Genomic DNA, 27,690 nt, shown 5'->3' on the forward strand with positions numbered 1-27,690 from the left:
ATGATTGTATATCTTATGTGTTCATAATGGAGTGAAGTCATATCCTTAATACTATGTATGTTCTTTGCTTGTTTTCTCTCTTACCAGGTTTTATTACCTAACCTTTAAATGTGTTGTATGTGTTATTAGTAAAATAAATCACCTTAAAAGACATTTGGTTCGAGTAATGCCTTAGACTCACTCCTCTCTCTACCCTTTCATTTGGGTTTAGTAACCGTTGTTTAACTCTGCACAAAGCAGAAAACTACGGATAGCTATAAAAGTGAACAATGGGTTTATATTAATGGTCTTATCTCAAAATGTATATGTCACAGGTAAATTGGCATTCCAGGGAAATTGGAAGGGGGGCGCTTGTTTTTAGGCGCGGGGCGGGGCTGCGAGGCGGGGCTTTGATGCGAGGACGACGACGACGACGACATGTATATACATACATACTGGCCTCAGTGGCGCACTTCGATAATCATTGGACTCCCCATCCACTATCACTGGGAGTCTGGGTTTGACTCCCGCTTGGGACATTACTTTTTCAAACAACCGTGGACTACTTTTTTTCCGCCGATAAAGTATAGTTTTGGACCATGACGGAGGCGCGCCGACTTAGCAGACCTTGAGGCCGAGGAGTCGCGCCCGAGCGCCTCCAGGCGCGAGTGCCCGCAACGACCGGCCGATGGTCTGCTAGTCGACTAAGCGCCGTCCGAGTTATGTACCGATAGGCACAGAATCGTAAATGATGTTGTGGGGACTGCGTTTGCCCCTCTATGGTTTGCCCCAACTGCCACTCACTGCACTAACATAGCCCGCCATCCCCGCCTCCTCAGGCTCGCCCCCTTGTGCTTCAACTGCATGGAATAAGGCTGTTCGTGGGTGTGTGTGTGTGTGTGTGTGTGTGTGTGTGTGTGTGTGTGTGTGTGTGTGTGTGTGTGTGTGTGTGTGTGTGTGTGTGTGTGTGTGTGTGTGTGTGTGCGCGCGCACATGCGTGTGTGCGTGCATGCGTGCGTGTGTGGTGTGGGACTCATGTCTGGCTTGCATTGCCCTCTAGCGTTGGTTCTACAGAATTGCCTGGGGGGCGGTGAAAACAAGCGCTTCTTTTCCAATTTACCTGGAATGCCAATTTACCTGTAACATATACACAAGTAAGACACGCGAACGCTGGAAGCGAACGCAGCTCGAAAATATTGTGTATTTACGGACTTGTAATCCGTGTTATTTCACTGTGATGGGGAGAGAACATTGACTGTGTGTGTGTGTGTGTGTGTGTGTGTGTGTGTGTGTGTGTGTGTGTGTGTGTGTGTGTGTGTGTGTGTGTTTTGCAGGCTCACACAGCTTAGATCTTTGTATTAAATCGGAGAGCAGACCCATGCGATCTTGGTGATGTAAAAAACATATCCCCCACTTCCAAAATTAGCACTACAACACTGTATAGCGCCACCTTTTGAGGACGTGCGATTCGAATTCGGTGCCGATCGGATCCCGCGTTCGTGACACGTGCTGTTTTGATTTGAGGAAATAGGCCCCTCCCACTAAAGAAACAGGCCCCTCCCACGAATGTAGCGGGCCAATGACATCGTCATGTCACTCCTGAGATCACTTGCTTTTCTTTTGGAGAGAACTGATCCCCCCAAAAATCATGTTTTTGCATCAAACGGTTACATTTTGCGCATTTGTGGCGCCTCCTATGGATCAAAGTGGAAATGCTTTGAGGATTCGTTGAGTAAACCACCCTCGAAATTTTCGTACGTTTCGTTCGTGATCTTTGGCATTCTTTGTAAAACGGGCCCCTCCCACTAACTTTGGAAGCCTATTACGGACGAACGGTAAGGACTATCAAAATGCCGTCTGGATATGTTTATCGCTAGGGTGCAGAGATCATGTGTTCCGAGAATCCAGGGAAAAAGATCTTTTGATTCTACGACCTACGGTTCAAAAGTTATAGACCAAAAGGTAAAGTGGGCTGTTATAGCGCCACCATGTGGCTGACTTGTGTAATTATTGTTTTAATAATTTGGCAATAAACTATGAACCTTCCCTCAAAGTCCTGTAACTCTAGCCCTTACGGTTTCCGAGAAAAGAATACTTGAATGGGAGTTTTTTCATTTTCCCATTAAAGTGGATGGGTACATTGTATGCACTAATAAATCAATATCAATTAAAGTATGTAACTAATCTCTAAGCAAAGTACAAGCAGTCGGTGTCCGGTGAAGCCGGTCAATTTGACATATGGCACGAGTGTGGGAAAAATAAACTGTGGGAGAAATAGCGTGCCAAAATAAAGTTTATCTAGAATAAAGATTAAGAAGAATAAAGTCGGAAGATTGTGTGGTTGCCCTGTTCGGGCAACCACACTAATGAGTAATCTAATAGCATTGTAGCAGACAGAGAGCAGTGCAGCAGGAAGACAGGACTTCAGGTGAAGAGTTTCATCAACTTCAGACTTCAGATCATCTCATTGGGGTTAGATCTGGACAGATGATAGAGGGGATGGTGGTGAGGGGGGGGGGACAGAAAGATTGTATTAACACATTAAAAGTATCTGTGTCATTAGATTTAGTTATTTTCGTTAGATGTCGTTAGATTTTAACCACTTTGAACACTATTTCGTAACATTTTTGAATATATATCTTTGAACATTTTTAAATCAAATCTTTGCTTCAGGGGGTCCCTGGATCAACATATTTTCAGATGGGGGTCCGCGGACCTTGACAAGTGTGAGAACCACTAATATAGAAACATACGTTTTTCAGGAAACAGTTAGGATTTAGAAGACATTTGTAGAATCAGCCTCAGGTCTTAATGGGTTAAAGTGTAGAATAATTCAACCTTTTATTATAATGTGATGAAAGATTGATTGTAAATAACAGTGAGATGAGTTGATATGAAATAAAACATGAAACATTCTGTACCTGTTCTTATCATCAGGTGGAATTGTATTCATCAGGTGGAACCTTATGTAAAGGAGGATGCTTCGTCTCTTATAAAACAGGACACTGATGATGATGATGATGGTGATGATGATGATGATGATGTTGATGATAATCCATCCCCACCAGGGTAAAGGTTCAACTGAAGAAGACTCTAGAAAGACTAGAATAAAAGAAGAAGAGGAGGAAAGAGAGAGAGAGAGAGTGAAATAGGAAGTAGATTCCGTTCAGATTGACTCCTTACAACTATTGTTACAACTCAATAATCAATATCTTTTATAGATCAGTGATTTACCACTCAACATGATACACAAGTACATACGTTCATTCCTGAATAAAAATACATGTTTAAAACTTTTCACCAACAATAGTTTCACCATTTAGAGGAGAACATCTACCAAATAACATGTATTGATCAACAACAGACATATTTTTGCAGGTGTCAATAACGTTAATCTTTTATAATAATCTTTTGTGCTGTTTTTGTAACACTAAAAACTTGGTCACCATTTTTTCAATTGTTTTGAATATCTGTGTATTCAATTCATCAAGATTTGTTAAATGACTCATTTATGTATGTATGCTGTTGACTCCTCAGTAACAACACAGCTATCAGTATATCATATAATATTATTATATTATATTTATATATTATTAATATAACCCTCAGTAACAACAGAGCTACACTATCAGTATATCATATAATATTATTAGATTATTTATATATTATTAGTATAACCCTCAGTAACAACAGAGCTACTCTATCAGTATATCATATAATATTATTAGATTATTTATATATTATTAGTATAACCCTCAGTAACAACAGAGCTACTCTATCAGTATATCATATAATATTATTAGATTATTTATATATTATTAGTATAACCCTCAGTAACAACAGAGCTACTTTATCAGTATATCGTTGTCAGGTAGAAACCTTGTATAAAAAATGTATATGTCACAGGTAAATTGGCATTCCAGGGAAATTGGAAGGGGGGCGCTTGTTTTTAGGCGCGGGGCGGGGCTGCGAGGCGGGGCTTTGATGCGAGGACGACGACGACAACATGTATATACATACATACTGGCCTCAGTGGCGCACTTCGATAATCATTGGACTCCCCATCCACTATCACTGGGAGTCTGGGTTTGACCTTGTAAGTCCAAAACTCGTACTTTTTAAAGAGAAAAAGAATCTGTGTTCCAATGCATTTAATATAGTTATTATTAATTATTATTCATATAATAATCTGTGTTCCAATGCATTTAATATAGTTATATTTAGTCACAAGCTCTTATTGATACTTTTCATTGGTTCCATATTTATAAAAAACAAAGACACACTTAACCTCTTAAACTTTCATTTAAATGCTAAAATATAGCAGATAATGCATTGCATTTATCACAGCAACACTTCTTTTTACACAATTATACTTTCTCAGAACAATTGTCTTACCAACAGTGAGATGAACAGTGGATTCCTTGTTGAATTCAGGAAGGTTGCAGATGTAGATTCCTTCATCAGATGGTTTCACTCTGGTCAGTTTCAGGGACACGTTGCCTTTCTTCACTTCATCCTGGAAGAGAGAAGTTCTTCTCACGTAGGAAGGACCTTTAGCCTCAACAAGTTCCCCCCCGTTCCTCTGGTAGTAGACATATTGATCATCTGGTCTGGTCCACTTTATGGTCAGGTCAGTGAGGTCGATGGTGGGATCAGTGGTAGGATCAACCTCACATGGTAGAACAACATCCTCTCCAACTGCTTTCACCAGAATATGTCCTGATAAGAAAAGAAAAAGAAAAATATGTATTGATCCTAGAGGGACATACTGGTGTCACAGCAGCAATATGAAACACAGCAGATGTACAGGTTAGACAAGAACCAAAGAACCAAAATACAGTAATTATTCTACTGCGTGAGCTGAGCGATTCATCACGTTTAATACACTTAATCAGGATATAATATGAAAAATCGGACAGATAGAGACTATAGAGATACTGTGTACCGATGTGCGTGATGTTTGGACTAAATCTGTAGGAGTAATATAAAAAAAGTTTGTTTTAGTGCAGCGGCTAAAAGCAATATTTTGGGAGAATCGTTCACTTGGTGATACAAGCGTGAAACTTGGTACAGATCATCTTTAGAGGTCATTTATCGATTTTTTTAATCGAGCCACTTGAAAATCAAAGATGGCGGCCATTTTTCAAGATGGCCGACATCTTAGTGGGCAGTTAAGTGATATGATGGTTTATTTGGTGATACAAGCATGAAAATTGGCATGAGCAGTCTCTGTGGGTCACTTGACAATAGGCCACCCACAGCTACTTGAAATTTGAAGATGGCGGCCATTTTTCAAGATGGCCAACACTTTAGTGGAGCAATTAAGTTATATAATGGTTTATTTGGTGATACAAGCATGAACATTGGCATGATCAGTCTCTGTGGGTCACTTGACAATAGGCCACCCACAGCTACTTGAAATTTCAAGATGGCGGCCATTTTTCAAGATGGCCAACACTTTAGTGGAGCAATTAAGTTATATAATGGTTTATTTGGTGATACAAGCATTACATTTGGCATGAGCAGTCTCTAAGGGTTGCTTGACAAGAAAACACTCCCAGCCACTTTACATTTCTATTTTCAAGATGGCCACCCCCTGGATCCTCAAAAGATACATTTTCTCATAGAAATGTATGTTTTTTTTTCATTAAGGACGATTATTATTATTATGCTAAAGAACAACTTTTAACACATCACAATATAGTTGTGTTGATTTGTTGATCATAGATAGATTAGATAAGAGTGAATATCTGCACTACCAGGGCACACTGGTGATATATCACTGGGGTTCAATGTCAGCTAATTGAAAGTTGGTATCCCAAATGCTGTCTAATTTACCCCAAAACAGTTAGATAGCCGCACCTGAATTGACAGGTTGTGCCAGCACGGGAGAGCCGAGCCAAGGTTAATGGGGTTTTAGTTAACCGGATGGTGTACAGATCGCTCAGGATTTAAATGGCATTGGATGAACGATCGAACTAAGTGTAGGGTTAAGGCACGAACTTAGTTGTATCCCATACATCAAAGTGCTTGGTAAAAGGTGGTAAAAGGATAAACCCTCGGCCTCTGCCTATGCTGCAGACATGGCAGAAGCCATCATAACAGTTGTGAAAACTAACTGGGACAGATGTTTAATTTGTCAGCAGGTCACCAAGGAAAAACTCATTCAGCCGAGTTTATTCAACAGAGAGCACGATCGTACTGGTTATGATACCATTGCAAGAAATGTTCCATTATTTCATAAGATCAATGCTCTGCCTATCTTACTTAGTCCAACCCGACTAGATGAAGGTGATGGCATAGAAAGCACATCGACAAGAAACAGAGCAAAATATAATTCAAGCTGTAAACTTAGGTTCAACAACACAGAGCTGGAAAGGACCCAAAAGAGAGCATCTACATCTGCTGAAGACACTGAAGATACCAAAGATATCCATGTCAAGAGGCCAAGAAGATCTAATGTATGACCGGTCCAGCGATGTCACAACTGTGAACGAGGCCAGGCTTGATCTCTTTGCCAGAAAGCAAAGACAATATGACTTGATCCCACCAACTCAAGCAGCACTCAAAGAGCATGCCAAACATGCTTCTTATGAGGCTGGATACGTGTGGGGACAGGCATTGAAGCGACATCCACAAATGCCGAGCCCATCTGACTGGGGATGGGTGGAACAGGACGAGAAGTGGAAAGTCTTCTGGACTCCACTTCCACCTATTGCGGAGAGTTGTTGGGAGTTGACCAAATGTGGGTGCTCCAAGGCATGTACTGGAAGGTGTAACTGCTTCAGATATGGACTCAGTTTCACATGCCTATGTAGTTGCCCCTGCTAGAACCTATTTGCATGTTTATTTTGCCAGAGTTATTCCCTGTTGTCCTCTGTGTTTTCAAGTGGAGGCCTATGGCTCGGCTTCCCCTCGTCACATCGACGCATCATGTTTTACTTTTTATCTAGTCTATTACTGTGTAATTTTCAGTTGTTACTTTGTAACATTGCTTCCACTGCCTTCCACTGCCATATCTAACAGTGAAGCACATTTTCAGTTTAGTTCCTTAGTATCGTTTGTCATGGTTCCGTGGCTATTGCCATTCAGTATTAGCCATTACTCATAATTTTGGAGCACTGTCCGTTCAGCACCACAACTGTGCTTATCAGCACCACAACTGTGATAATTTATTCATCTTATTTTTTGTTTCCCCACCCCTTAGTATTTATTTGACACATGTAATGGCTGTTAGTTTAAAAAAAACAATATATATATATATACATATATATATATATATATATATATATATATATATATATATATATATCCTCCCTTGTGACTGTTACCTTGTCGTGGTAAGGGAGCTTGTTTAGGCCTACCTCAGTGAACCCTGAGAGCTATGCCGGTGGGAGGCAACTCCTGACAGGTCTTACCAAACTGGACAGGTCGTGGGCGAGGAGTCAGACAAAACACAGTCAAACAACCTCTCTTGACAGAGCTTTTTGAGGAACCCAATACATTTCTATGAGAAAAGGTATCATTTAAAGATTGTCAAATGACCTTTTGAGACGGCTCATGGCAATTTTCATGCTTGTATCACCAACTAAATGATTTCTTAAGCTTAACTAGTCCACTAAGGTGGTGGCCATCTTGAAAAATGGCCGCCATCTTGACATTTCAAGTAGCTGTGGGTGGCTTATTGTCAAGTGACCCACAGAGACTGCTCATGCCAATTTTCATGCTTGTATCACCAAATGAACCATTATATAACTTAAATGCTCCACTAAAGTGTTGGCCATCTTGAAAAATGGCCGCCATCTTGAAATTTCAAGTAGCTGTGGGTGGCCTATTGTCAAGTGACCCACAGAGACTGCTCATGCCAATTTTCATGCTTGTATCACCAAATAAACCATCATATCACTTAACTGCCCACTAAGGTATCGGCCATCTTGAAAAATGGCCGCCATCTTGGATTTTTGAGTGGCTCGATTAAAAAAGTCAAAGAGTTGACCTAAAGGAATGTTCATGCCAATTTTCACGCTTGTATCACAAAGTGAACGATTGTTCCTACTATCCGCTCTACTATTTAGCAAAAATCTGCCTCCTGATGGCACTATAACAGGACAATGTGAAAAGGGTGGCATGTGTTCCTCGGCCTAGTGGGAATGTGCGTGCAAAGTTTAACGGCAATCGCATGCTGTGTTGATGATTTGAGGCATTTTGTTCAGAACGGGCCACTCCTGCAAACTTTGGATGGCAATCTTAGCCAATCAGGATGGAATATGAAGAATCGGACAGATCCGTGTTGATCACATGACTATAGAGATCATGTTTACCGATTTGCATTATGTTTGGTGGCGCTATAAAAGGCCAATGTGCAAAATGCAGGCCAGGTTTTTCCTTGGCCTCTAAGGAGTTTCACGCGGATCGGTCCATTTATAGGTAAAAACACAAATCGGCCTGTTATAGCGCCACCATAAGGCCGATTTCACAGCAATCTCATGCTGCTGTTGATTGTACTACTTGAAGATCCGTGGATCCAGTCCAGGTTTTCTTCCACACAACTGAATGTATCAGACGTTTTTTTGTTTTTTGACATTATTTTAGCTAAAGCGTGTCTTGCTCAAGGACACTTCGACATTAACCCAAAGGGGGCCAAAAGGTAGAGCGAATGCGTAGAAATCGGAAGGTTACCGGTTCAATAACCACCATAAAGTGCTGGGAAATAGTCAACTTTGATGAGAATTTGTCAAGCGGACAGCATTTTTTTTAAAAGGGTGATATTTTCAAATATAATGAGGCCCTGAATCTTATTTTGTAACTCCCCCCGATGTTTCAGGATACTCCATACCAAATGTCATAGCTATTTATGCCCTTGTAGTATCTTAATATTAGCATTTACATAATTTTGCCAAAAACGTACTCCAAAAAAGGGGTTTTGGGGTCCCGAGACCAAAACAGCCCAGAGTTGGGGGTGTTCCCTATCAACTAGTGGTGGCCCAAGGTATGGACTAACAGGAAATAATTGTGGGAAAAAGGTAGCAGAAAACATCCTGAGAGGTGGACCAGGCTCCCGGACTAATAATGTGAATTAACATGACCGGGATGGTTTACCAGGCTAATTTTGTTCGATAATGATAATTATCATTAATAATAATAATAATAATAGGGAAAATGTAATAATACAAAAGTGTATTATTACATTTTTCCCGTTGACCCCCCCCATTTTTGTACATATATATATTTGTTTAATTATGCTTTTTTGTTTTGTTTGTAAACATAGTGTTATTTTCATGTTGATATTTGAACTGTTTGGTTGCTACTATATATATGTCTATGAAATGAATACCAAGGACCTCAATGGAAACAAGACCGCAAGGACTTTTTTGGACGGACCTTTTAGACAAAGTATTATAAAGGTAATTGTGATGTTTACATTTTTGCCTGATATAATCAATCAATGAATCGAACAACATTTTGGGGACGGATTACATTCATTTTGGGTTAAATGTGTATTGTGGGACCGTTCTGGGACGGGGGTGAACAAAGTTAGTCTATAGACTGGCTGTAGACTAGATATGTGTATTGAAAAATGTGGATATTATGATAAAAGTGCAACACATAACTATAACATTAATTGTTCACAGTACACAAAGCATACTTACTGATCACTTTAATGTAATGAGTCTTGCTCTGCCGTCGGCCGTTTATCTCCACAGAATATATTCCACCGTCTCTTATGGTCACATTGTTGATGACCAACTCTCCAGTGCCTTTATTCAATGTAGTGCAGTGTTTAAATGTCCCGTAGTAATCCACATCAGGACCAAAGACCTGATCCCATTCTGCAACCTTATTGAGGCCATGTTTCCAAAGGATTCCAGTGATGGTTTCATTAACAGAAGTAGTATCTGGAAGCAAATCAAGGATTCCTCCCAGTGGAATGTGTTTCACATATTGTTGGTCTGTGTGAAGAAAATAAAGTTTAACAGTTAAAACATAGATAAATGACCCAAAAGAACAACCTATTTCAGTGAACATGACATTAAATGTTATTGTCTTGCATGTTTTTGGCATATTTAGTCTTTTACACACAAAAACACATGGAACCCCTCACAAACATACTGTAATATTTAAACACACAATAACACAAACATACTGTAATATTTAAACACACAATAACACAAACATACTGTAATATTTAAACACACAATAACACAAACATACTGTAATATGTAAACACACAATAACACAAACATACTGTAATATGTAAACACACAATAACACAAACATACTGTAATATTTAAACACACAATAACACAAACATACTGTAATATGTAAACACACAATAAGACAAACATACTGTAATATGTAAACACACAATAAGACAAACATACTGTAATATGTAAACACACAATAACACAAACATACTGTAATATGTAAACACACAATAAGACAAACATACTGTAATATGTAAACACACAATAAGACAAACATACTGTAATATGTAAACACACAATAACACAAACATACTGTAATATTTAAACACACAATAACACAAACATACTGTAATATGTAAACACACAATAAGACAAACATACTGTAATATGTAAACACACAATAACACAAACATACTGTAATATGTAAACACACAATAACACATGGCCCTCTCAAACATACTGTAATATGTAAACACACAATAACACATGGCCCTTTCAAACATACTGTAATATGTAAACACACAATAGCACAAACATACTGTAATATGTAAACACACAATAACACATGGCCCTCTCAAACATACTGCAATATTTAAACATGCAGCAGAGGCTCCATCATTGGGGCAAAAGTTGGGGGACTTTAGTGGTGGGCGTGGCCAGACTATGATGTCATGAGGTTCACTGTCAGTTTTGGTGTAGCTCTAAAGAAGAATAGACCTCCTCTGAATTTAATGAACTAACTTAAACTATAACTAACTATAAGAACTTTAATGTGTTTTTAAATGACAATTGTAGTTCTGGATAAAGACCAGATTGTACATTTTAAAGCATTTTTCTGACTTTCTATTTAGGGAAATTCCATTTTAACTCCATTAAACTTTGCATTTCAATAAAAAAATATTTAATAAGGAAGGCAGAAGGAAGTGAGAATAAAAAATGAATATAATACATAGCCTATTATATATTATATATTATATTATACACCACTAGAGCTCTTCATGGGTCCAAAATGACCCTAACCCTAAAGGACCGTGGAATGTGTTTCTAGATCCAAGTGGACAAGACTTTTTTTTCTTTCTCTTTTTTTTTAAGACGGACCCGGACCCGTGAGGTTCGTTTCAAGATGATGATTAATGATTAATTTAATGATTCATTTATTAAATAATAATAATAATAATAATAATAATAATAATAATAATAATAATAATAATAATAATAATAATAATAATAATAATAATAATAATAATATTAGGTCAACGATTTAGCTATTTGTATTAATTGTCTGATGAAGTCCAATGTGACAAAGTAGATGTTACATCTTTTAAACACAAGGGGGCAATATTAGACAATGTAAGTAGTGTATGTGTAATGTTAGCAGCAAATCACATGTAGAAATCTCTCTGCCTTTCTTTATCTCTATCTTTGTTTATGTTTATGTTTATGTTTATCTCTGACAGGCCAGAAGGCAGACATTATCATTTAATACATATACAATGTTCAAAGCCGTTCAGTTTTCTGCACCAAACTACAAACTATTTGTTTTGTTGTGAATTTTGATGAACTAAAAACAGTTTGTGATAAAAGGTGAGTGATGAGCCCTGCAGTTATCACTATTGATTCATTTCACAGTGTTTACTATAGATTATTCACTGTTAGGGGCCTTCCATGCATCTGGGCAGACAGTCACTAGACTAGACTACTGTACTTTAGTTCTTGTGTGTGTGTGTGTGTGTGAACATGAACATGAACATGAACAGTAGGTTAGTTACAGTGTAAGGATTTACCTCCAGTGATGCAGAGATGATACAGAACTAACAGCAGAAGGAGACGTGATGAATGTCTCTGAGAGTAGATCACATGTGAGATCACCATGTTCACAACTAGAAACAATAAGAAAGAAAGAAAGAAAGAAAGACGTTTAGTCCCATGTATATCAATAAGATGATCATGGAAAATACTCAATTCTGATTGGCCAAAAGAAGATTATTTCCAGATAATTGCACAGCTTGGATGTAGTGACCTCATCACTGAGATAAACGAATAATGCATTATGAAAATGTTACTGTATCTAATTAACTATCCTTAAAAACAACATTACCTTATGTTATGGTGGAACATAATTTATATGTTTACAGACAGACAGACAGAGTAATAGTATGATAATTACATGGTAGGTTTGTCTGTTGCACAGCTTTGGTCCTGCCTGACATCTCACTTGTAAAATGTGAAATGTCAGACGTCTGGTTTAAATAAAGGTCACATGGTATCTGTGACCACAAGGTATCACTTTGAAGAATGTCAGTGCAGAGGTGGAACAATTACTATCGCTGGCACTATGGGCAATTCTTTTTTTTATTTACTTGGCACTGAATGAGTTAATAAACGCTACCAGTCTGTTTTGGTCTTGCATGTCAAAGTACATGCTTATTTCCTACTGAAGCCTGATCTACAAGCCTGATCTACAAGCCTACAACGTGGCGCGGATGCAACACGTCATAGTCTTGGAGATCTGTTATGTTCTGCGTGTGACAGTCATACGTCATAAATCAGGCATGAGATCCAAGACTCAGCAGCGTTTACATTGAACTACCAGTGGAGAGAGAGTTGAACAGATCCATGGACATGAAACAAGTGTCAAAGTGAACTCATTCTGTCCTCCAAAGGTGAGGAGATTGTTGACAAAATGTTAAACAACGTCCAATCGTCCATCATATTGAAGTGGTTTGTTTGGATTTCTCAAAAGTGACACAGCACAGTAAACAGACAGAAAGAATGCTGTCGGTCGGTGCAACAAAACTTGAGAAACACAACACATGTTTTGCATTACTGGCTTTACTTAACAGTTTCCCATCGACGTAGGTAGTATTTAAATGTGGATACAATATCCAACATGTGCCAGCCTAGCAAGGCTGTACCAAAACAATCACATCGTCTTTTGAATGATGCATCTATGGAAAGTGAGCGCAGTTTCACCCTTTATAACAGAATCAATACACAATCCCTCAGTACAGCAGAGAAAGACTTCTCTAGACTCCAGGTATGAACTCAAACTGTCTGCACTGTCTGTGAAGAGTGCTGTGGAAAAGCTGCACAATGATTCACTCGTCTTTGAGTTAACAATCATCATAGCATCACAGCTATCATCTCCCTCCACCTCTAGCCTTTTGTGTTTACATTTAGATGTTTCAATATATTATTTTTAGGGATGTGCGATATATCGGCAAACACATCGACATCGGCCGATGATAGATGTTTTTTAATGAATCGGTCTGATATTAAAATGGCCCCGACGTGAACAACCGATGATTGCTTCTGTGTCTCGCTGCTGCAGGAGTAGTGTGTGTGTGTGTGTGTGTGTGTGTGTGTGTGTTTGTGTGTGTGTGTGTGTGTGTGTGTACCTTGAAGTGGGTAGGGTCTAACTCCGAGGCGATGGCTGTCTCGGAGGAATTTATATCTGACCCCAGTATCTCTGTCAGAGCATCTATGACTGTGTGTGGAACAGAACACCAACTCCCACTGACTAATGCCCGAGGCCGCCTCTTATGGGCACAACATCACAGGCAGCGGCAGCATTGGACTGAGCTGAGACTGCAAGGGAAGACTGCATGTCTCCCCGCTGTGGACCATTCATGTCTCACCTCTGTGTTCAAAAATGTTGCTTTAGACGAATGCATTGTTGTCTTTACTCTGAAAGCGAGGTTGCAGGTTTTACCATCTAAACTTAACCTCTCCATCTGGTTTCCAGGCAACCATGCTCCTCACTGTATACATCATGGTCATGAACAAATAGCTGAAACCATGTCCCACATCTTAAATGGGTGCCATGTATACAGGGGACTCTACATAAGTAGGCATGACAAAATAATGGATTTGATATCTAAAGATATCACTTCTATTTTCAGGTCCTCCATCATGCTGTATAAGCATTCTACTGTGAAGCCGAGCATGTTTAACCTGTGTAACGATGATTCTGTGTTCTCTAACATTTCAGCTAACACCCCTGATGTCATTGTTGTTAATGAAAACCATAGGGAGGTGTTAATTCTCGAGGTCGGCTGTACTTTTGATTACAGCTTAGAGGAAGCCTTCCAAACCAAAGTGCTAAAATATCATCAGCTAGAGCAGACCATCTCTCAGCTAGGCTACATGTAAACTTTTGGTTTTTATCTTTGGTAGTCTAGGACACGTGCACAAGTTGGTTGTGAGGGGCCTGCAAATGGCCGGCCTCTCCAAAAGGAGGGCTAAACAATTAGCAAGGTAATGCTCAATATCAGCTATTATAGGAAGCCGCTCAATTTGGAGGAGGCGTTGCCTTCTTTACCCATGATTGTTGTCCGCTGTGTTCGACAGGTATGCCATCTTTTGTTTTGTATGTAACAATGCTCTGCTTTACATGCACTTTGTAACTGGCTGTTTTCCCTTCATCTGACTGCACTGGCATTGTTTATGTCCTTTGTACATCCTGTACTTCTTATAATGTGGACATGAATAAATATTTCAAATGTGTGACATTGCAGTCATACAGTCTTTTTATGACAATAAATGTAAAGATCACGGGCATAATGGTGATCTCCCCCCCCTCACCTTGGCACAGGGATGTGCCACCACCTGAACCTACATTCCTCCCTCACACAGAGCACTTTACAGTTGAACAGGTACAGGCTGTTTTACATGACCTCTCTAACAGTAAAGACAGTGTTATAGATGTAGAGGTACAGGCTGTTTTACATGACCTCTCTAACAGTAAAGACAGTGTTATAGATGTAGAGGTACAGGCTGTTTTACATGACCTCTCTAACAGTAAAGACAGTGTTATAGATGTAGAGGTACAGGCTGTTTTACATGACCTCTCTAACAGTAAAGACGGTGTTATAGATGGAGAGGTACAGGCTGTTTTACATGACCTCTCTAACAGTAAAGACGGTGTTATAGATGCAGAGGTACAGGCTGTTTTACATGACCTCTCTAACAGTAAAGACAGTGTTATAGATGCAGAGGTACAGGCTGTTTTACATGACCTCTCTAACAGTAAAGACGGTGTTATAGATGGAGAGGTACAGGCTGTTTTACATGACCTCTCTAACAGTAAAGACAGTGTTATAGATGCAGAGGTACAGGCTGTTTTACATGACCTCTCTAACAGTAAAGACGGTGTTATAGATGCAGAGGTACAGGCTGTTTTACATGACCTCTCTAACAGTAAAGACAGTGTTATAGATGTAGAGGTACAGGCTGTTTTACATGACCTCTCTAACAGTAAAGACAGTGTTATAGATGTAGAGGTACAGGCTGTTTTACATGACCTCTCTAACAGTAAAGACGGTGTTATAGATGTAGAGGTACAGGCTGTTTTACATGACCTCTCTAACAGTAAAGACAGTGTTATAGATGTAGAGGTACAGGCTGTTTTACATGACCTCTCTAACAGTAAAGACAGTGTTATAGATGCAGAGGTACAGGCTGTTTTACATGACCGTGTTATAGATGTAGAGGTAGAGGCTGTTTTACATGACCTCTCTAACAGTAAAGACAGTGTTATAGATGTAGAGGTAGAGGCTGTTTTACATGACCTCTCTAACAGTAAAGACGGTGTTATAGATGTAGAGGTACAGGCTGTTTTACATGACCTCTCTAACAGTAAAGACGGTGTTATAGATGTAGAGGTACAGGCTGTTTTACATGACCTCTCTAACAGTAAAGACAGTGTTATAGATGCAGAGGTACAGGCTGTTTTACATGACCGTGTTATAGATGTAGAGGTAGAGGCTGTTTTACATGACCTCTCTAACAGTAAAGACAGTGTTATAGATGTAGAGGTAGAGGCTGTTTTACATGACCTCTCTAACAGTAAAGACGGTGTTATAGATGTAGAGGTACAGGCTGTTTTACATGACCTCTCTAACAGTAAAGACGGTGTTATAGATGTAGAGGTACAGGCTGTTTTACATGACCTCTCTAACAGTAAAGACGGTGTTATAGATGTAGAGGTACAGGCTGTTTTACATGACCTCTCTAACAGTAAAGACAGTGTTATAGATGTAGAGGTACAGGCTGTTTTACATGACCTCTCTAACAGTAAAGACGGTGTTATAGATGTAGAGGTAGAGGCTGTTTTACATGACCTCTCTAACAGTAAAGACGGTGTTATAGATGTAGAGGTAGAGGCTGTTTTACATGACCTCTCTAACAGTAAAGACGGTGTTATAGATGCAGAGGTACAGGCTGTTTTACATGACCTCTCTAACAGTAAAGACAGTGTTATAGATGCAGAGGTACAGGCTGTTTTACATGACCTCTCTAACAGTAAAGACAGTGTTATAGATGCAGAGGTACAGGCTGTTTTACATGACCTCTCTAACAGTAAAGACAGTGTTATAGATGCAGAGGTACAGGCTGTTTTACATGACCTCTCTAACAGTAAAGACAGTGTTATAGATGTAGAGGTACAGGCTGTTTTACATGACCTCTCTAACAGTAAAGACAGTGTTATAGATGTAGAGGTACAGGCTGTTTTACATGACCTCTCTAACAGTAAAGACGGTGTTATAGATGTAGAGGTACAGGCTGTTTTACATGACCTCTCTAACAGTAAAGACGGTGTTATAGATGTAGAGGTAGAGGCTGTTTTACATGACCTCTCTAACAGTAAAGACGGTGTTATAGATGCAGAGGTACAGGCTGTTTTACATGACCTCTCTAACAGTAAAGACGGTGTTATAGATGCAGAGGTACAGGCTGTTTTACATGACCTCTCTAACAGTAAAGACGGTGTTATAGATGTAGAGGTACAGGCTGTTTTACATGACCTCTCTAACAGTAAAGACGGTGTTATAGATGTAGAGGTACAGGCTGTTTTACATGACCTCTCTAACAGTAAAGACGGTGTTATAGATGTAGAGGTACAGGCTGTTTTACATGACCTCTCTAACAGTAAAGACGGTTATAGATGCAGAGGTACAGGCTGTTTTACATGACCTCTCTAACAGTAAAGACAGTGTTATAGATGTAGAGGTACAGGCTGTTTTACATGACCTCTCTAACAGTAAAGACGGTGTTATAGATGTAGAGGTACAGGCTGTTTTACATGACCTCTCTAACAGTAAAGACGGTGTTATAGATGTAGAGGTAGAGGCTGTTTTACATGACCTCTCTAACATTAAAGACGGTGTTATAGATGTAGAGGTAGAGGCTGTTTTACATGACCTCTCTAACAGTAAAGACGGTGTTATAGATGTAGAGGTACAGGCTGTTTTACATGACCTCTCTAACAGTAAAGACAGTGTTATAGATGCAGAGGTACAGGCTGTTTTACATGACCTCTCTAACAGTAAAGACGGTGTTATAGATGTAGAGGTACAGGCTGTTTTACATGACCTCTCTAACAGTAAAGACAGTGTTATAGATGTAGAGGTACAGGCTGTTTTACATGACCTCTCTAACAGTAAAGACAGTGTTATAGATGCAGAGGTACAGGCTGTTTTACATGACCTCTCTAACAGTAAAGACAGTGTTATAGATGCAGAGGTACAGGCTGTTTTACATGACCTCTCTAACAGTAAAGACAGTGTTATAGATGTAGAGGTACAGGCTGTTTTACATGACCTCTCTAACAGTAAAGACAGTGTTATAGATGTAGAGGTACAGGCTGTTTTACATGACCTCTCTAACAGTAAAGACGGTGTTATAGATGGGGTGACATACAAGACCCTTAAAACCACACAGTCATGTCAGATTTTAACATCAATCTTTAATGTCTGTGTAAGGTATACAAGTATTCTTACAAGCTTTTATTTTGAAGACTTGCATTGTCCTACGGGGGCAGTGTTATGTCAGACTGACCTGTCAGATTGCGAGAAGAAAGAGGAAGAGGCGTATGCAGGAGGAGAAAGGGAGGAAGAGGAAGAGAGAAAAGAAAGCGAGGGAATCCACGTTTGATCTGGGTGGCAGTAAGCTGTTAATGTGTTACAGTAAGATACCTAAAAACGAGAGGTTAAGCTGCATAATGATGACAGACTGAGATGCGCTTTACTGACGAGCACGGGTGATTAAATAATACCGCCGAACGTGCATTTATTGGAGCGGGCTCGTATCCCGTCGGAGAGACAGCAAGAGACTGTTTGTGTAACTATTGGAAGCGGTGCGGCTGTATCGCGTGTTGAAGTAAGATTCCAGTCGGAAGAAGTTTCGGGGATAATATTCAGAACGTTATTGCGTCTGAGACAGAGACATTGGTCATGTGAGGAGGTGAATGGAGTTCGTTGTGGACCAGGGAAGAGTTCTAGACAGTGAGGTCTTCACGTCAGGCGAGTGTGACCGTGATTGACAGGCAGACAGCTGTCGTGAGGATTTAGTTTGGGAATTGAACAGAAGTATTTCCCTGCCAACCAGACTACACTCTCCTTGTGACTCATCTCATCTACCCCTGCTCATCCCAGCAGACTGGTATTTCGTTTGTTTTCCATGATACATATGTTCTGCTGAACTTGACAGTAGTGATTCAGTCGAGCTCTCACTAAGTGGATAATTGCTACTGTGCATACACACGTTCTGGACTAAGATAAGATTCTATTCTACCGTTAAACTACGGTTGAAGTGTGCGTTCATTTTTCGGACTATTTTTGCACTCTATTTTTGTGGAAACTTTTGAAGGATTATTTTTGACTCAATTTTGGAACTTTATTTCAGGACTCTAGCTTTTGGATCCGTTGGATTAGGTAGAGACTAAATAAGGGTCATCTTGATTAATGTGAAGTATTGAATATCCTTTGGTTGTGTCACAGAGTGAACTGTGAAGAAGGTGAATTACAATTATTCATTTTGTTTATTGTGTTTTTGGAGTTTTTGTATTTTTTGGAGTTGTATTAGAATAGTAGTGAAGACAAATGTGACATTTCAATTTATTTATTTTTTTATTTTATTTCATTTTTGTCATGATTAAATCACTGGAGGAAATACAGCTGCCCCAGATATTTATTGATATTGTGAAAAATGTGTACAAGGGCTCCTTTATACAAGTAATCTGTGGAAAAGAGCAAACCCAGCCAACAGCTCTACAGATAGGCATTAAAACTGGCTGTCCATGAAGCACAGTTAATTTTATAATTGCCACCAATCAGTGGATAAAGTGGATGTGTCAGTGTGCTCCCCATGGTGTAATCTCCCCCAACCCGGTACAGGGCTACACGGATGATATTTTATTAGCCTCTAGGGAAGAGAGCACAATAAAGAACATGCTCTCCAGGACAGACCTTTTTTTAGAATGGTCAGGCCTAGAGGTTAAGAATACAAAATGTGCTGTCTTGTATGAGAGGAGGAGTGTAGGGAACCGGTGCTAACTGACACACCCCCAGTGTTCACCATAGCATCTGAACCCCTGTGTGTATACGCTCTCCATGAGACATACAACTACCTTGGACATAAAATCAACATCGCAGGAGAATGGAAGGAGCAGGTCAACAACATCCTGTCTGATTTGACATCTCGGCTGGACCTGATTGACAGATGTCCACTGTCTGCCTCTGACTATGTTGGAAGCTGTCAGACAGGGGGCGCTCTCTAAGATCCAACACCTGTTCTCCAATGTCCACATCCAACAGAAAGTACTGTGTGAGATGAATAACTAAACAGTGAGCCTGGTGCGAAAATGGTTTGGACTCAACTCACACAGCACCCGTGACATCATCTATCATCCACAGTGGGAGGGAGGGCTGGGGGGGCCAAACGTGGAATGGATTCACACCAGCATGAGGATTTCCCACCTCCCCAAAATGCTGAACAACGACGACAAGGATGTTCGGGAGCTGGCTCGATCCTCCCTGTTTCTGGACATAAGGAGGCGTATGGTCCCACTGGACAGGGAGTCAGAGCCACACTTTCTCTGATTTAGGAGGAAACCCAGAGGGAAACTTGACACCCGTTCCGCTGGTTTTGGGGTGTGGTCAGATTGGCCAGATCTGAACGACCTCTGTACCCGCACTGGAGTGTCCTTGGAGTGGGTGTGGTCTGACTCTGGGACTGTGAGGGTCTCAGAGGACATTACAACTGACCCCCTCATCCAGGTCAGGGCAACAGTCACCTTTGCTGGTCACAGTCACCTGCTAACAACTACAGGTGCCAGACGAGTCCTTATGGATCTACAGCAACATCAACAAGGTCGCAGCACAATTTACGGTACACTAATTTCACATAATAAGCCTTTATTACAAATAATGTGTTTCTTATTAGCAATAATGTTTTGTTATTAGAAAGAAACAAACGTTGTTATACCCTTATTTTCCACTATTATCCCTTAATTATGTTCTAATTAGAAATTGAATGAAACGTAACAAAAGGCGTTATTAGAAATGGTGTTCTCCGCTATTCGACAGATTCCTAGAGGCTAACAAACCCTAATAAGAACTAACAAAGCCCAATAAGACCTAACGAAGCCTAATAAGAAATAAAAGTTCTTTATAATGCCTAATTATTTCCACTTACTTGACCGTCACATTACAACCCCGCAACTACTAACGACATGATGTGATGTTAGGCTACCATCAGTCTACTGTAAGGGTTTCGTTAGAACAAATGTGTTCTTTATTAGGCCTTTATTTAATGTTATTTCCACTTACTTCAAGTTACTTTACATATAATTACAACAGAACTGTACCGTAAATTGTACATCAGCCATTCCGGTCTAACTTCATGACACATTATATTATTCCTACCTTTTTGCTTAATAAAAAATATTTTGTTGTTATTAGGAACAAATTACCTCTCATTACTACAGAACTGTACCGTAAATTGTACATCAGCTATTCTGTGCCAACATCAGGACACATACCTTATTGCTTCTTAACACATAATATGTACTTATTAGAAACAAATTAACTCTCATTACTACAGAACTGTACCGTAAATTGTACCAGCCAGTCCATGCTAACGTCATGAAAGGAGAATGCATGCTCGTTATATATCAATATTCGCTGATTATTAGTCTAATTTCTGACAAACTGTAGGCCTACTTCCAAATAACTTACCTGCTCCAGAAATGTTATGGAAGCCCATTGCACATGACTGCTATACTGCTCACTATTACATATTATAAAACACTAGCCCATACCCGGTCAACCCAAGACGGACACCAAGACGGACGGACAGACAGAGGTTACTCCAATTATATAGTAGGATGAGGCACATTAACTTAGGCTACTTTCTCAATACATTTGGCTAGGTGAAGACAAAATAGCCTAAACACACCCTAGTGGCTGGTTAGGTCATATCAACTCGGAAAGCTTAATAAATTGAAACAATTGCTGCAGCTTATTATTTTATTTTCACTCACTGCGAAATAAGCCATTTTGACAATGAAATCCAGTATTATGGACACATTTCTTTTAAGCTTTGCCACTCCAAGCACTTTAGGAGAAAAAAATGTAAGGACACTAAAACAAACCTTGACAATTAACAATAATACATTTCTCTGACAAACGTTGAATAAAATATATAAAACAAGTGTCCGAAAGTCTTTATATTCCAAAACGATCCCGGTGTTGCTTCTCACACTGGAGGTTAGCTCAGCTAGCATGAGAGGCTAACAACAGTGTAACTCGAGACGCCTGCTTACTACAGTAACGTTAAACCAGGACTCGTCTTGACTCCAAACAGGATAAATATTAAACACTATCAATACAGATGAGTAAACTCATTCATCACTTATGCACTAAGTGGTACGATTGTCACGTAATGATCCCGTTTAAATACACTATGTGAGTCCTTCAGACACACTAAAACCTCTCCGTCTAAAATTGGCTAAGCACACACACATCCCAGCTCGTCCCGCCCCCCAACCAATCATATGCTTGGAAAAGTGATGGACCGTCATGAAGACCAATCAGTCAACAAGTTAGATAGCCCCTACAGGAGCTACAAGTTAAACTGATCTCTTAAAGTGGTACTAGCTTCTAAAGACCTGTTGACTTATTAAATTGCCTGCCTACTACTAAGGTTTTGAAATATATATACATATTAACGCTGGGGAAATTACCCAGGGGTTACAAACATAATCATTTTTATTAAGCAAAAAAGGTAGGAATAATATAATGTGTCAGAGAAGTTAGCCCGGAATGGCTGATGTACAATTTACGGTACAGTTCTGTTGTAATTATATGTAAAGTAACTTGAAGTAAGTGGAAATAACATTAAATAAAGGCCTAATAAAGAACACATTTGTTCTAACGAAACCCTTACAGTAGACTAATAGTAGCCTAACATCACATCGTGTAGTTAGTAGTTGCAGGGTTCTTATTAGGCTTTGTTAGGTCTTATTAGGCTTTGTTAGGTCTTTGTTACGTTTCATTCAATTTCTAATTAGAACATAATTAAGGGATAATAGTGGAAAATAAGGGTATAACAACGTTTGTTTCTTTCTAATAAAAAAACATTATTGCTAATAAGAAACACATTATTTGTAATAACGGCTTATTATGTCAAATTAGTGTACCGTAAATTGTGCTGCGACCAACAACAACAACACTGGACTGGACTAAAACTCCAAGGGAAACTTGCATGTCTTCCCTATGCTGATCACTCTATTTCACACTCATTTCTTAAGAACACTTCACTCAATGAGGACATCACCACATTCACAGTTAAAGCCAGACTACAAGTTCTTCCCACCAGACTCAACCTCTCCATCTGGTTCCCCAGCAATCAGGTTCCTCATTGCATGCACCACACCACAGAACAGATCACTGAAACACTGTCACACATCTTGAATGGCTGTTATGCATACAAAGGGATGTACATACAGTAGCACGTCACCATAGAATAGTGGAGCTCATAGCGAAGGACATATCAAAATATCATGCATCTACAGTGAGAATGTACAAACATTCCCGTGTCATTTCATCCATGTTCCATCTCTGTGATAACACAGACATCTTTACATATTTGACAGCTAATACACCAGATGTTGTTGTGGTGAATGAAGAGTCCAGGGAAGTGTCTGTGTTAGAGATAGCCTTCACCTTTGACCTTAGCCTAGAGGAGGCCTTTATGACCAAGGTCATTAAATACCAACCACTCCTACAGACCATCTCAGAGCTAGGTTATAGGTGCAGACTATTTGTTTTTATATTCGGCAGCCTGGGACATACCCACAGACTAGTTGTTAGAGGGCTTCAACAACTTAGGATGCCCAAAAAGGAGGCAAAAAGGCTGGCAAAGTATTGTGCTGTCTCTGCTATAATTGGCAGTCGCCATATATGGCGGAGACACTGTTACTTATACCCGTAGAGTACTGAGTGACATGCCTATTGTATCATGAAAACATATGCCATGATTTTGTGAATGTAACCTTACTGCACCTATAATATTTGTGTCCCTGTATGTATTATCCTTTATGTGGACATAAATAAATGGTTAAAATGTGTGTGTGCGTGTGTGGGGCAGGGGGTAGGTGTCGGGTTTCACATGGTGTGTGTGTGTGTGTGTGTGTGTGTGTGTGTGTGTGTGTGTGTGTGTGTGTGTGTGTTGATCAACAGTTTCAAAGAGAAGCAAAAAAGAAACAAAATATAATTCACAAATTCACAAAACCCAGGTTACGTATGTAACCCCTCGTTTTTAACGCAAAACACAATTCAATGCATTACCATCAGTTCACAACATCGCACAACACAAGGCCATCATAAACCAAGTTCTTTGATAGATAAAGTCACGTACCACGGGCTTTAATAGTCCGTGCCCGGTCCTTAATACGCACGCAGCACGCAAGACGCAACGCAACGCACGTTATAGTAAGTCCTCTTCACCGAGTATATCGGCTCCTTGTTTAGGTTCCCCCAAACAATAAACAAATAAATCAAAATAAAGTTCGCTCTCCCCAAAACAAAAGTAGGCCTATGAGCTCAAATAATAAGGGAAATACCAGTAAGGCAGGCAGCGGAGGTGATCTGGAACGGTTCCCTGCGTGTCAGTGACGGTCAGTCACAACAAACACTTTGTTGTTCGTTTAGCAGGAACGGCCAGAATGCGGGGAATCGCACAGTTGTTCAGGATCCGTTGGCGGGGTGTGTGGCTCCTTCTTTCGTGGGATCAACGTCCACTTCACGGCGGGCTACGAACACTGTTAACGGTCTAAATCACACGGTACAAACACTGAGGGAACGAGGGTCTGACTTCCTCGTCCTCCACGCTCACTCTCTCGCACCGCAGGTGCCAGCACCGGGACACTTAATGACAACGGGGGGTGACGAAGGGGTGATTGACGGTCGGCTCGCGGACCATTTCGGGCCGTCACAGTGTGTGTGTGTGTGTGTGTGTGTGTGTGTGTGTGTGTGTGTGTGTGTGTGTGTGTGTGGTGCTGATCAAGTGGCTGTATTTCTAATTTGGCAGTATGATCGACAACAACATTGCTCTTTAACTTTGTGCCAATGACTTTGATAAGCATGGAGCCTCCACCTGCCCTGTTCTATAGACACTACTGCACTGTTTCTGAAACTCTATTGTTAATGACTGTCTTTTCTGTTGGGGACAGATTCATGTGTTCTATACTGTATTGCCATGCCATGCCTTTCCTTCTGTTAGGGTCAGATTATTCCTTGGATAGTGAGTAGGGCTGGAAAACAAATGTGAAACATTGAGAACAAAAAAAAGTAAAACATGTAAAAGGAAATGGGATTATCAAAACGTTTTTGGAATAAACATTGCTTTTTCAAATTCAGTGTTTACACGTGTTTTTCAGAATGGATAAAACTGTTTTTTTAATCGATCATATTGACATCGGTTATATCGGTTATCGGCCATAACAGCAATATATTATATTGGATATCGATATGGGCCAAAATGTCACATCGGTGCATCCCTAGTCCATGAGGTTCCATGTGTACACTCTCAGAGTTACAGACCTGTAAGGGTCCATGTGGTTCTATTTGTACACTCTCAGAGTTACAGACCTGTAAGGGTCCATTTGGTTCTATTTGTACACTCTCAGAGTTACAGACCTGTAAGGGTCCATTTGGTTCTATTTGTACACTCTCAGAGTTACAGACCCGTAAGGGTCCATTTGGTTCCATGTGTACACTCTCAGAGTTACAGACCCGTAAGGGTCCATTTGGTTCCATGTGTACACTCTCAGAGTTACAGACCCGTAAGGGTCCATTTGGGTCCATGTGTACACTCTCAGAGTTACAGACCCGTAAGGGTCCATTTGGTTCCCAATTATCAATAATTTACCTGGGGATTCCCTGGGGAAACTAGCCGTGAGAACCGATGCATAATGAATCTTCTTAAGCATTTAGTCATTATCAGGATAGACCCCCCAAAATAATCATATTTGAACTGGGGCCCCCCCAAAATAATCATATTTGAACTGGGGCCCCCCCAAAATAATCATATTTGAACTGGGGACCCCCCAAAATAATCATATTTGAACTGGGGCCCCCCCAAAATAATCATATTTGAACTGGGGACCCCCCAAAATAATCCTATTTGAACTGGGGACCCCCCCAAAATAATGATATTTGAACTGGGACCCCCCAAAATAATGATATTTGAACTGGGACCACTCTGAGCCCGACCTCACGTCTAAAATACACTTTTTAGACGTAGATAAACTCCATAAAAAACGTATTTGTTTTAACGCGAGGTTAGAGCTCACACACACACACACACACACACACACACACACACACACACACACACACACACACACACACACACACACACACACACACACACACACACACACACACACACACACACATTAAAACTGACAGAAGACATTTACTGGATGACAGCATTGAGGAAAACATAAAGCAGAGAGAGCTCTGGGAGGTATTTAAACAGGTGGGCTACAGTAAGAAACAGAAACCCAGATCTACAAAGTAAACATCAACATTAATTGATGGCACACTCATTACAGATCAGCTGGATGTGGTTAATCGCTTAAACATCTTCATTACAACCACAACCTCAACACTGGTTAACATAGTGCCCTTACACTCTGGGCTTTATGGTGTAGTAGAGTACATCCATGCATTACATTAAAACCTAGGTGTACACAAAGATGATTTTAAACAGACGAGGTGTTTAAAAACTGAGCTTCCTACAACAAAACAATAATATCTCCACCAAATTCCTCAGAGCCTCAGCCTCTGTTGCTCCAATCATCACCCACATAATAAACATCTCTATCAGCCAGGGGCATGTCCAGCAAGAGTTAAACTAGTGAGAGTAACCTCTCTGTATAAAAAAATAAGTAAATTAGACCCCGACAACTACTACCCTGTTTCTATTCTATGTTCTATCTCAAAGGTTATAGAGGTTAGTATATGAACAGGTCCAGAAGTATGTTGCAGAAAAAAAATACGAAAATGTCTTCAGAACATCCCACTCCACTGACACCTGCCTACTTTATTCATTTAGTGAATAATAAATCATATTTGAACTGAGGACCACCCAAAATAATCATATTTGAACTGAGGACCCCCCAAAATAATCATATTTGAACTGAGGACCCCCCAAAATAATCATATTTGAACTGAGGACCCCCCAAAATAATCATATTTGAACTGAGGACCCCCCTAAAATAATCATATTTTAACTGGGGACCCCCCAAAATAATCATATTTTAACTGGGGACCCCCCAAAATAATCATATTTGAACTGAGGACCCCCCAAAATAATCATATTTTAACTGAGGACCCCCCAAAATAATCATATTTTAACTGGGGACCCCCCAAAATAATCATATTTTAACTGGGGACCCCCACACTGAGAAGCACTTGGAATTGTAGGAGTTGAGGCGTTACATTTAGTTTGACTCAGATAAACATTGTGAAAATAGTAGATCTACAAGCTTATAGATCTGCTATTCACAATGTTTGCTTTTTCTCATATTATTTGACAATTTGGCCAATGTTTTATAGTATAGTTTGTTGATTACTTGCGCTGCAGTAATGGTCTTATTTTAGGGGTTAAAAGTTTTTTTAAGTCTTAAAGTGTCACTGTACTCTGTACTGTCTCTGAGGAAAAGACAACCTCTGTAGAGAGTTACAGTACGCAGAACCACAAAGCCACTTCCTGTTACAAACGCTCCTCAACAGTCATTTAAATCAGTTAATATCACATTCCTTCTTTAGATAAACCAAGTGTTAATATCATGTTAAGCCTTTATCCTAAACTGAGCTGTTCAACATACATTTTACGTTCTAATACATTACCATATTTACAACAATACATTCACACAACATCTCTCTCTCACACACACACACACACACACACACACACACACACACACACACACACACACACACACATACATACACACACACAGTTCTCCACTACGATCTAAAGTGTAACTTACTCAGTTTTCACGTTGTAAAAAAGGAAAGTTGAGCCAAAACGTTTTAATCCAGTGACTGATCTGTTCACGTCCACAGGTCTGATGTAGACAGAATGACAGATTTCAGATCGTGTCAAGCAGGGACGCCGACTTTTGTGCGCGACCATGGGGGCTGAACTTGAC

General features: G+C 39.9%; 1 protein-coding gene across 1 annotated transcript; it reads right to left on the bottom strand.

Annotated features, from left to right (window-relative positions):
- Positions 1-855: 855 nt before the first annotated feature.
- Positions 856-27,668, bottom strand: LOC308087513 (uncharacterized protein). The gene is made up of 6 exons (XM_080431435.1): positions 27,529-27,668; positions 11,969-12,064; positions 9,630-9,929; positions 4,375-4,698; positions 2,901-3,081; positions 856-2,458 (listed from the first exon to the last, which is right to left on the bottom strand). Exons 2-6 carry the CDS (start codon positions 12,054-12,056, stop codon positions 2,434-2,436), a joined length of 918 nt encoding a protein of 305 aa, XP_080287561.1. The 5' UTR covers positions 12,057-12,064; positions 27,529-27,668; the 3' UTR covers positions 856-2,433.
- Positions 27,669-27,690: the final 22 nt, after the last annotated feature.

Source organism: Gymnoscopelus braueri, assembly GCF_963280865.1.
Source record: "Gymnoscopelus braueri genome assembly, chromosome: 6".
Lineage (NCBI taxonomy): Eukaryota > Metazoa > Chordata > Actinopteri > Myctophiformes > Myctophidae > Gymnoscopelus > Gymnoscopelus braueri.